We start from the raw sequence: 11,242 nt of genomic DNA on the forward strand, positions 1-11,242 counted from the left end.
TCAAAAACTTTATAATAAAACTCATAATTTTTAAAACAAAACTCAAAAACTTTATTGCAATGCTCAGAAACTATAAAATTGGTTGTAATACATCAGATGTATAATCCACATACTGACGGTTCTATAGGAGAGTTGCTGTTACGATAATTAGCAATGTGTCCCGCTATTTAGCAACTACTCTCTCCATTCAACTCCACTTTACAAGGTTCTTTTATCACGTTTGCCAACGCAGCTTTTACACGATAAATATCATTAGCTGCGTATTTGCAAAAATTATAAAAGTTAGATATTTTTAATGTACTCTTAAAGACGAATCAAATAAGATCTCACATGAATATATTTTCACTTATATATCGAGAGAAAATTGAAGTTGAATGTCCGCTTGTAAATAGTGCGCAAAATAGAAAGTTGCAAAGTGGAGTTGAATGAAGGGAGTATCAGTTAACCCAATTGGTATTGAACAGGACCAAACCCCAAGCCCAAAACTTTAAAAAATCAGGACTAAGAACCCTACGTAAATAAAATCGGTCCGATTTCAATCCAAACCAAAATGACTCAGTCCAATCCATTTTCTTGATCACTGGGCCTTCTCATTAATCAAGTTACCCAATTTTTCACACATATCCTTGTCAACCTAATAAATTCAAGTAACCGAGTGAAGCTTTAAAAGGCCGAATAACGGGTCGGGCGGACCCCTGCATTTGGCCATCTCTGCTAAATACTGATACCAATAATAGAAGAATCTAGAAACTTTTATCTACACATACAAAACCCTCGATTTCTTCTCACACCTATCAGCTACTAGACCAACAACTACTACATTTTCTCTCTTTAGATTCTTCCCTTTCGCAATCAGTTTCTCTCTCTAAACCAAAAATGGAGGACTTCGACATGGCGGCGGCGCAGGAACAAATGATGAACGGCGGCGGAGGTATGGACTTCGACGGTCTCGACGACGGTGATTCTCCAGCGATGAAAGTCGGCGAAGAGAAGGAGATCGGAACTCAAGGCTTGAAGAAGAAACTTCTCAAAGACGGCGATGGCTGGGAAACTCCTGACAATGGCGACGAAGTTGAAGGTTTTTCTCTTCACTCTTTTAGTTCTTTCTATTTTACTTCGTTTTTTTATTAATGCATTGTTGTATAGAGTTTAGCTGATTGATTAATTGATTGATTGATATTTTGCGAATTAATCGCGATGAAAGTTAAATGTTCAGTGTTTGATTAGTTAATTGGTTTAGAATTTTGTTGATTGATTAATTTATGCAAATTAATCGCGGCGAAGTTAAAGCTCCATTGTTTAATTCGTTAGGTTTTTCAGAATTTAGCCGAGTGATTGATTTTTGCAATTTAATGGCGACGATAATGAAGTTTGATGGTTCAAGCTAAACCTCGCAAGTGAACGATGCGTTGCACTAGTAACACGAGGAGCTTGGGAGACTACTAATTGTTATTATTCTTAAGTTTAGCTAAGTCAAAGAAAAAGGATTGATTGGCAAATAGACTAGGTAAGCTACACTAAAAGACTAGCAAATTAAACTAATAAAGCAACAACAAAATTCAAGGAAGAAACTAATTGGAAAGATGTTTTTCTCAAGATATAAAAGGACTAGGGCACGATCAGGCTACAAACATTCATGATTATCATGTTAATTCCGGCAATAAGTCATCTTGGGTACACAAGGCGGGGGAAAACGCCTCTAATTCGCCTATTGACTCTCTCCCGGGCTCACAATAGGACACTAGACCTACCGACTCAACTCCCTCCTGGGCTCATGACTCGGAATCTCCTACACAATATTCTAATACCCTAGGAACGCGCGCCATCCCCAAGGTAGTCGATTAATGCTAGGAGTCATTAAGCATACGATAAATTCCCGTCCTTCCCAACCCTTTTCCCAAAGGTGAAGGTCAAACCGGTTCCCAAAGGCACCCTCTTTAGGCTCTTCCTCCCGGGTTCAATCCAAATAGGCAAAGGATGTAAATGGGGGGTCAACTTAGGACCTAACCAATTCCCATTGGTGGACAAGGGTCATCAATCAACCAAATTCCCAAATTACAACAATAACAAAATAAATCCTAAGGTAAACCCACCAATTTCCCCTTAATGACTATTTAAATGGAATCAAACATGTTAATCACTCATGTAAGTGCCCAATCGCACCCTAGCAAGAGTACTACTCACTAATCATGGTTAATTTAGCAAGACAAGCAATAAAGGAGGATACTTTAACAATAAACATGGTGATATTATGAATTTTATGATAGAGCATGCAAAGGTGATAAGAGAAGATGGAAATCAACTAATAAGGCTAAGAGTAGATGAATTAACTAAAAAAGACCAAAGCTTTATCAAATCTATCAAAGTCTCAAGCTTTCTATGAACAACTCCAATCAAAAGCATGAACAACAAACAGGAGAGAGAGATTTTGACTAAACTATCAACAAACAACAAGTCTCAACAAATTCTAACTAAAAGAGATCTAACAACAACTATTGAAAACAATTGATGAACAAAGGAGAAAAAAGAAAAAGGAAAGAAGCAATACCAACTATGGAAGGATGAATAATAATGAAGAACAAGGTAAGAACAATAATAATAATCTTTGATTGATGAAGAATGATTGATAAGTTACAAAGGATTTGAGTTTCTCCTCTCTAAACCTTACAAATTTCTTCTCAAAACTAGGATTAGATCCCTAATTTTCTGGAAAATTGACTATTTATATTAAGTACAAAAAGGTAGGTGGAAATACAAGAGGAAACAAAAACTGCAGCCGAGGGGCATAATTATGTCTAGTCCGGGCATAATTATGCCTGCTCCAGGCATAATTTTACCCGGTCGGGTAAAATGTCAAAACATGCTAAAAACGCTAAACGGGTGAGAAGTACCCGTCCGGGTGTAATTGTGCCCGGTCGGGTAGGATTGTGCCCGGTTGAGGTAAAGTTATGCCCCTCGGCTGTAATTCCTCCTAGTTGCTTCCTTTCTTCAAGCAAATCCTGTTCCAACTCCGTCCCGCAAGAGCTCCCAAGCAAGATACCTACAAGAAGGTCAACAAAAGCTAGTAAAATAGCTCGAAAACTCGTATAAGCAAGGCAAGGTAGGAGTGACACGGATCAAGCTAAAATAGGTCAAAGCGACATACTAAACTAGCCAAAGGGGGAACAAAAAGGGGTCCTAAGTATTGCTTTATGAGGGGTAAAATGGAGTTATCAAAGTTCAATTTTCGCGAGTTATTTCTTGTTAGAGATTGAAGATAGGACGAGGAATGAGTGCAATGGTTTTATTATTTCTTTCAAATATTAGCATTTTTGCAAATTAATGGTGACGAAGTTGAAGGATTTTTGCTTAGTTACTTATTTCTTTAAAATAATTTATGTAAGTTAATGGTGACGAAGTCAATGGTTAATCTTTTTGGTTGATTAGGTTTTCTAATTTTAGCTAACTTTGTTACAATTTGTGGATAGTGCATTACACGGGAACATTGTTGGATGGAACAAAGTTTGATTCGAGCCGCGATAGAGGAGATCCTTTCAAGTTCACTCTAGGCCAAGGTTCTTTCTTACTCTTTCTTTAATAATCTGTTCTTTAATGATCTGTTTTTATTTTTTACTGAAATGACTGTCTATTTTATTGAAATGTATATGTATTAATTATTGATTACTTGTTTTTGTTGGTTGCAAAGTCGAATATGTGGTATCTCATAGCTAATGTCATTGAAGCTCTTAATATTAATTTGTTCCAACTGAAGAGAAAAGTATAGGAGGAAAACTCTCGCTGAGAGTAGTTGTTCTTCAATTGACAAATTCTGTTTGATTGTATGCTGTTAGTCTTGCATGCTCCTATGCATTTTGATGATTAGGGTGATTGAACTTCGATTGAGTTCTTTGATGCTTTCGTGTACTTCAAAATTAAAAACCTGTTTGAGTTAGATTGTTAGTATGGCAATTTTGATTTGCAAATTTGGTTAATCTTATAATTGAAATGGTAAATGGGAGTGAATCAGCTGAATCTTAACGTTATCGTTAATATCGTGCATCAGTTGATAAACTACTTTTATCTGATGAACTCTCACGAATGGGTCATTGTTCACCGTTTTGTGATGAGCATGTTAGGTGAGTAACTGATTGATGAATAATTTCCTGATGTCGTGGAAAGGAATAATGATGCAATGGGTAAATATGTATCCAAGCAAGTTGGTTTATGAGGAGATGTCTGCCTTTTACCTTTGGCAGATGATGTAGTTGAGAGCTTGCCATCTTCCTTAAACGAGCATTGTTACGTCGTAGCTTCATCAAGTAATGAATTAATTGAAAGCCAAAGTTGACTAATAAATTGTTTTTTACTGATTTGATTATTTAAAATTAGACCTGATAAAGCAAATGCAAGACCCAAAACTGCATAACCTGAATATGACCCAATACTCGAATTGACTCGACACGAACTGGCCCAGTGTTGACCCAACAAAATTACCCAACCCAGAACTACCCAACACCACCCATCTCGCAATTGGTCCTATCCGAAATGATCCGAAGTGGTCCGAAATGACTGACGATTTATTTCAAGTCATAGAGTACTTGATATTATACATATTAAAACAAGTGGTCCATTGTTTATAACATTCCTTGGTAGTTAAGTAATTTTGCAACACTCTTTTTATTAGTCGAATTATTATCAGTTAAAGCGTTTTAACCACGGCCTCAAAATACCCCCCGACTCAAAGTGACCCATTCTTGTAAATGACCTAACACGAAGTGACCAGACCTGATTGGCGCACTCGAAATTGGCGCAGCCCAACCCAGAACGGGATGGGTAGCAGACCCGATATGACCCTGATCGGACCAAAATCCAACTCAATTGTCCCATTTCCCTTGTCTACTTGAGTCGTTTTCCCTTGGTCTTCTTTTGGAGCACTGGAGTTGTTAATTTGATATTTGCAAGTTGGACAGCTTGTGGCCCATTTATTTGAAGTATATTCACCAATTATTTTATTTTGTTCATGAAGACGAGGATACTGCTGTTTTGTTAGAATTTTCTTTTCACTTCAAAATCTGGGGTGCGTTTGCTCTATGTTTATGTTGTATATAGGTCACCGTCATAAATTTGCAATATCCGATCCTTTGGGAGTAACCTGGCCTCTCCATTTTGTACTAAGCTCCAGTAATATCTGCATGTGACGGGGATAATGCGGCACTATTTTGATGTTATCTGAGCATCAAGATCTTTCCCTGCCAGTATTTGGATTTTTATCCCGGCTTCATTGCATGGCACATAGTATTTGGCGGTATTCAATAGAGAGTTGAAATAATAATTGTTTCTTGTGTGAGATTCACCGAGATTCTTATTGGTGGTACTGTAGCAGTAGCCTCTGATTAGTTTGAGGATTATTTGAAGGTGTAATATGTAGCTATTAATTTGTTTTACATTGTCAAGTGCTAATAACTTCTAGGTATTTTCGGTTTATTTCTAATAACTTCTGGGTTATTTTTTGTTTGTTTCCTAGTATTAATGTGTTGCCTAATAACAAGTAAGAGAATTTCTGTGTTAACGTATTGCCTAATATTTTTATTGTGTGTTGATCGATAGGTCAAGTCATCAAAGGATGGGATATAGGTATCAAGACTATGAAGAAGGGTGAGAATGCTGTTTTCACCATCCCTGCTGAGCTCGCCTATGGGGAAGCTGGTTCGCCTCCTACTATCCCAGCAAATGCTACCCTACAATTTGATGTCGAGTTGCTGTCTTGGGTTAGTGTGAAGGACATATGCAAGGACGGTGGAATCTTTAAGAAGATTCTTCGTGAAGGAGAGAAGTGGGAGAATCCAAAAGATGCAGATGAAGTGTTTGGTATTGCTACCTAGTTCTTTACGTTGGGTGATTACTCTGGTTAGTGTCAATCTACAATGAACTGATTTTGCTATTCATGATGACTGCAGTAAAATATGAAGCTCATCTAGAAGATGGAACCTTGGTCGGAAAGTCAGATGGTGTGGAGTTCACCGTGAGTGATGGTATGTCTATCTGTGAGATTTTGATAGGCCACTTACAAGAGTATATTTACAGATGTTGACATTGATGCTGTGTTGCTTCAGGTCACTTTTGCCCTGCTTTGTCAACGGCTGTGAAGACTATGAAGAAGGGGGAAAAGGTGCTTCTATCTGTGAAGCCACAATGTAAGCTTCTTTGAAATAAATTGCTTTCTTTCTAGAAAGCTCATGATATACCTCAACGCTTACTGTCTATTATCCATTGCAGACGGGTTTGGAGAGCAGGGCAAACCAGCCTCTGGTGATGCAAGTGCTGTTCCTCCAAATGCGACACTTGAGATCACTCTTGAGCTGGTATCTTGGAAGACAGTGTCTAATGTTACTGATGATAAGAAGGTTGTTAAAAAGATACTCAAGGAAGGAGAGGGATATGAACGTCCTAACGAGGGAGCCGTAGTGAAATGTGAGCCCCAGGGCCCAGACTTTTTTTCCCCTGATAAAATTGCTTGTTGGTTGTGTATTGTCTGACATGAGGTTTCCTGACAGTGAAATTGATTGGAAAGCTTCAAGATGGAACTGTATTTTTCAAGAAGGGTCATGAAGATGGAGAAGAGCCTTTTGAATTCAAGACAGATGAAGGTACTGTCGGCTTGACGTCCTCTTATTTTGTTAGTTACTCCCCTTCCCTGCCTCGCATAAACTTAGTTTTCTGATTGCTTGAAATTCATTTTCTGTGCAGAACAAGTAATTGATGGGCTTGATAGAGCTGTGGTGACTATGAAGAAGGGTGAAGTTGCGCTTGTGACAATTGCTCCCGAATATGCTTTCGGCTCATCAGAGTCAAAGCAGGATTTGGCTGTTGTTCCTCCCAGCTCTTCAGTGACTTATGAAATAGAATTGGTTTCATTCGAGAAGGTCAGTTATCCGTCTTTTTTTGTACATGTTTTACAAACATGAGTTCTTTAGTCATTTTGTTAAGACTTGTGATTTTCTGATTTCAGGATAAGGAATCATGGGATATGAGTACTCCAGAGAAAATAGAAGCAGCTGGCAAGAAGAAGGAAGAAGGAAATGTGTTGTTCAAGGCTGGTAAATACGTGAGAGCCTCAAAGAGATACGAAAAGGTAAAGGCATCCATTTGGTATGTTTGAGTTTTGTTTTTATGTCGTTTTGTTTTTAAAACCTCCTTTAATTCTGAGCTCCTTGACATGCAGGCTGTTAAATACATCGAATATGACACCTCCTTCAGTGATGACGAGAAGAAGCAATGCAAGACTTTGAAGGTATCTTGCAATTTGAACAATGCAGCCTGTAAGCTGAAGTTGAAGGACTATAAGGCGGCAGAGAAACTATGCACCAAGGTAAATCTTTCGCTACTATGCACCAAAGGATAATATAGAGCCATAGAGGTGGTTTCTTGTCTAGTTTGTAAAAAATGAAATATTTTTTAGTTTGATGGTCAATTGTTGGATATGTAGGTATTGGAGTTGGATAGTGTGAATGTTAAAGCACTCTACAGAAGAGCACAGGCATATATACACTTAGCAGATCTGGAGTTAGCAGAGCTTGACATTAAAAAGGCCTTGGAGATTGATCCTGATAACAGGTATCGTCTTCAAACTTCATTGGAGGCGGCTTCGTAATTTTTTATGTGAGACCGGAAAAATCATTTATATCTTATGCAGGGAAGTGAAACTTGAATACAAGACCTTAAGGGAGAAAATTAAGGAGTACAACAGGAAGGATGCTCAACTGTACGGCAAGATGTTCTCTAAGATGGCCCTGCGCACCTAGACAAGATGTTCTCAGTAAGACAACTTGTGATTTTATGGCGCAAATTTCATTGTAGAATCATTTCAATCTTGAGGGAACTTTGAATGTGATGAATGGCCCACACATTAAGGATTTTGATTTTGTTTCCAAAATGCTTTTGTATCACTTGGAAGAAATTTAGGAATCTATTTAAACATAATGCTCGATTTCTTGGCCAGTCTGTTTTACGTGATTTCAAGTTCATCTGTGTTAAACATAATGCTCGATTTAGAAATTTAAGTATCTATTTAAACATATATTCTCACGCCACTTGATAGTTGATTTCAAGACTTATTGTCAATACAATACTCTGGTATATAGTGTGTAGAGCTTAAGATGGATCAGCCATATGCTGTTTCTTTGCATTTCTAGTCCATCCCATGAAAATTTACGAATTCATTTGCTACCCCTCTCTGTTCCATTCATTTGTTTACCCGTTTTATTCTTTGTGAGTAGTGTGTTGTAATCAAAGGTAAATAAATGATTATGATAGAGAGAGTAGTAGTTCTAGGAACACAGGCTAACTGTAAATTTCGATTTCATTTACAGTGAAAAAATGACTGATTTCTCCATATAGCTTGTCTATTACAAGGCAATTTCTGAATTTTTCAGTACTTGATAAACCATGCAACACTAATGATGTGCTAAGATATCTACACTTGTCAATGTTATTAGACCTTGCTATAGTTACTACAATGCCAGTGGCTATGATGATACTATGTCGTCAATGTCCACATTCACCGGCTATTAGCAGACTGATCACAGCAGGTCGTCACAACTCACACCTCAGAAAACCCTGAAGGGAAGAAAACATGAGATTATCCACTCCGAAACCATCAATAATAGGCACCTGACAAGATAGCGGACAACAAACGAAAGCCTACACGCACCACAAAACAGTAAAGAGGCAGAAAACCATGCTCAAATGTAGCATTATAAAATCATGGTAATTGACCATTGAATCTCGAAGATAAAGAAAACTGCAAAAGCCCATACATTAAGCGTCCAGTGAGTCCAGTCATTGCATTCGCCTGTCAGAAACATAGTTCATGAATCAGTTAAGCTCAATAAAGTTGTTCTAGAATCATCCGAAAAAAGCAGTTCATGAGAGAATTATACTAAGGTATATGGTATGTTTGTTGCTATTGAACTTTCCTGCACAATAGTAAGTTTTCGAGAATTCGCTAAATGATCTTCCTTTGGAGTCATGTTACTCTTAATTAGACTTGAAATTATACTCCCTACACATCATTTAACGAAACTCCCAAGAAAATCGTATCATGATCAACTAAAATGCAACATAACATAATTGGCGCTTCAATTGTAATTTCACATAAGTGATTCGGAATCAGAAATAACAAATACAGGCACTACAAGAAAAACTAAAACAAGCGACCGAAATTTGGCGACTGATAGCATTAGTCGCCAAATTGGCGACTGAAATCAGTCGATTGGCGACTGACTTTTTTAAAAAGGGAATCAAACTTGGCGACCGACATTTTAAATTTGGCGACTGATTTAGGGGTAGTCGCCAATTTGGCGATCAATTTGATCGCCAAATCGATTTCGATCGCCAATTTTTTTATACAAATCAGACCCCCCTCTCTCCTACTTTACTCTTTCGAAATAAAAAAAAAAAAAGGCGAAACAGCGACGACACCCACGACGAGCGACGAACGACACAACTACACTTCCACCGCCACTTCCACCGCCATTTCCACCGCCACTTCCACCCTCTTTAATTAGGTTAGTTTTTTTTGTTTAATTTCAGTTTAATTAGTTTAATTTGTTAGATTAATTTGTAGTTAGTTTGATTAATTTGTGGTTAGTTGGTTAGATTTAAATGTAGTTAGTATGTTAGATTAATTTGTAGTTAGATTTAGTTTAATTTGTAGTTAGATTTAGTTTAATTTGTGTTTGAATTAAAAGGGAATGATTAAGGGGGTTTTTGTCTTGGTTTAGGGTTATGGGTGGGGGTGGTCCGGTGGGTGGCGGTTCGGCCGTGGGTGGGCCGTGGTGGGCGTGGGTGGGGTGGGTCGTGGGGTGGTGTTTGGTGTGGGTAGCTAAGTGAAACCGTCTCATTATCATTAGTATTAAGCTAAGTGAAACCGTCTTAATTATTATTATTATTATTATTATTATTATTATTATTATTATTATTATTATTATTATTATTATTATTATTATTATTATTATTATTATTATTATTATTATTATTATTATTATTATTATTATTATTATTATTATTATTATTATTATTATTATTATTATTATTACTAAGTTAGGTGAAATCGTCGTATTATTATTAATATTAAGCTAAGTGAAACCGTCTTTTGCATTAATGGAATTAGCTAAGTGGAACCGTCTTTTGGATTAAGAGAAATTAGCTATTAGCTAAGTGGAATTTTCTTTAGGACTTGATTTTGATAAATTTAGTTTGATAATTCATGTTATTGATGAATTGAGGTTGAATAACCTTGTTTTTTTTTGTTTTTCTTTTCTCTTTTCGGGGTTGTCACAATGTTGCTAGGCACCACCGTCGTGTAGCTGTTGCTTCTTGTTTTCTTTTCATTTTTGCTTTTACTTGATTAGGTAACCTCCTCTTACCAGTTACCTTTTAAATTTACTAATTTTAGTTCAAATTATGCTACGGACTTTAGGATAGAAATCTTTATTATGTGGTTGAATTGTGCTATTGATTGACTTAATTAATTTAGTACTTGATTGTGTTGTTGTTTGATTTGATGTTGACTTAGTACCCGTTCAAGAATTACTCATTAGGAGTAATTCTTGAATAGTCCCCATTTTAGATTGTCTTTTTGCACGTTTCAAGTCATTTAGGTAGTAAACACGTACTTGTGATTTATTAATGAGGAATGAGTTTGGTGGCGATCTCTTTAATGTTCTCCGAATACATGTATATGTGGAGTAATTAGTTATTCTACATAGATGTGTATTTGGAGAATCAAGGGAATTGTCGCCGAATTTTTTTCTCATTAATAAATTACAAGTGTGTTTGCTAGTGACTTGAAACGATACATTGACTGGTTTAGGTTGGAGTGATAAGGACCCCATTCGAGATGGATTACTTATTGACAATATTTATATATTGTTTTCATATGTTTATTGTATAATGTGGAGTATAATGTTTAAATTTTGTATGTAATATTGTTAGGCCCAGTTTAGCCTGGCCTGACTCTTACCTGGCCTGACCCAACTAGGCTGACTAAGGCATCCAGAGACCGGACAAATCTAACTACTATTTAGCTGTTGAAGAATATTATAGCAAGCAGGCTACTAAATCCTGGAAGAGAAGCCCGATGGTCGATGAGAATAGCCTGGCAGAGTATTAAAGCGGTGGATTAAGAAGATGAACAAGAAATGCAGTTGTATAAGTCAATAACCGTGTCCTATTCTCAAGGAAGACCAAGTCTAATTATGAG

At 36.9% G+C, this 11,242-nt stretch overlaps 1 protein-coding gene across 1 annotated transcript; it reads left to right on the forward strand.

Moving 5' to 3' along the window:
• Positions 1-748: 748 nt before the first annotated feature.
• On the forward strand, positions 749-7,998 carry LOC141592097 (peptidyl-prolyl cis-trans isomerase FKBP62-like). The gene is made up of 12 exons (XM_074412685.1): positions 749-1,078; positions 3,468-3,554; positions 5,587-5,847; positions 5,937-6,011; positions 6,093-6,173; positions 6,256-6,450; positions 6,534-6,626; positions 6,727-6,902; positions 6,989-7,111; positions 7,202-7,348; positions 7,466-7,593; positions 7,673-7,998. The coding sequence occupies exons 1-12, from the start codon at positions 877-879 to the stop codon at positions 7,779-7,781; spliced, it is 1,677 nt and encodes a 558-aa protein (XP_074268786.1). The 5' UTR covers positions 749-876; the 3' UTR covers positions 7,782-7,998.
• Positions 7,999-11,242: the final 3,244 nt, after the last annotated feature.

The sequence above is a fragment of the Silene latifolia genome, chromosome 7 (genome assembly GCF_048544455.1).
Source record: "Silene latifolia isolate original U9 population chromosome 7, ASM4854445v1, whole genome shotgun sequence".
Taxonomy (NCBI): domain Eukaryota; kingdom Viridiplantae; phylum Streptophyta; class Magnoliopsida; order Caryophyllales; family Caryophyllaceae; genus Silene; species Silene latifolia.

What these genes read in the sequence shown, in the direction of transcription:
- LOC141592097 (XM_074412685.1), top strand. Translation starts at nt 877, where the DNA reads ATGGAGGACTTCGACATGGCGGCGGCGCAGGAACAAATGATGAACGGC. An exon ending in AATTGGTTTCATTCGAGAAG is followed by an intron (nt 6,903 to 6,988) that starts GTCAGTTATCCG and finishes TTCTGATTTCAG; the next exon opens with GATAAGGAATCATGGGATAT. An exon ending in CCTCAAAGAGATACGAAAAG is followed by an intron (nt 7,112 to 7,201) that starts GTAAAGGCATCC and finishes CTTGACATGCAG; the next exon opens with GCTGTTAAATACATCGAATA.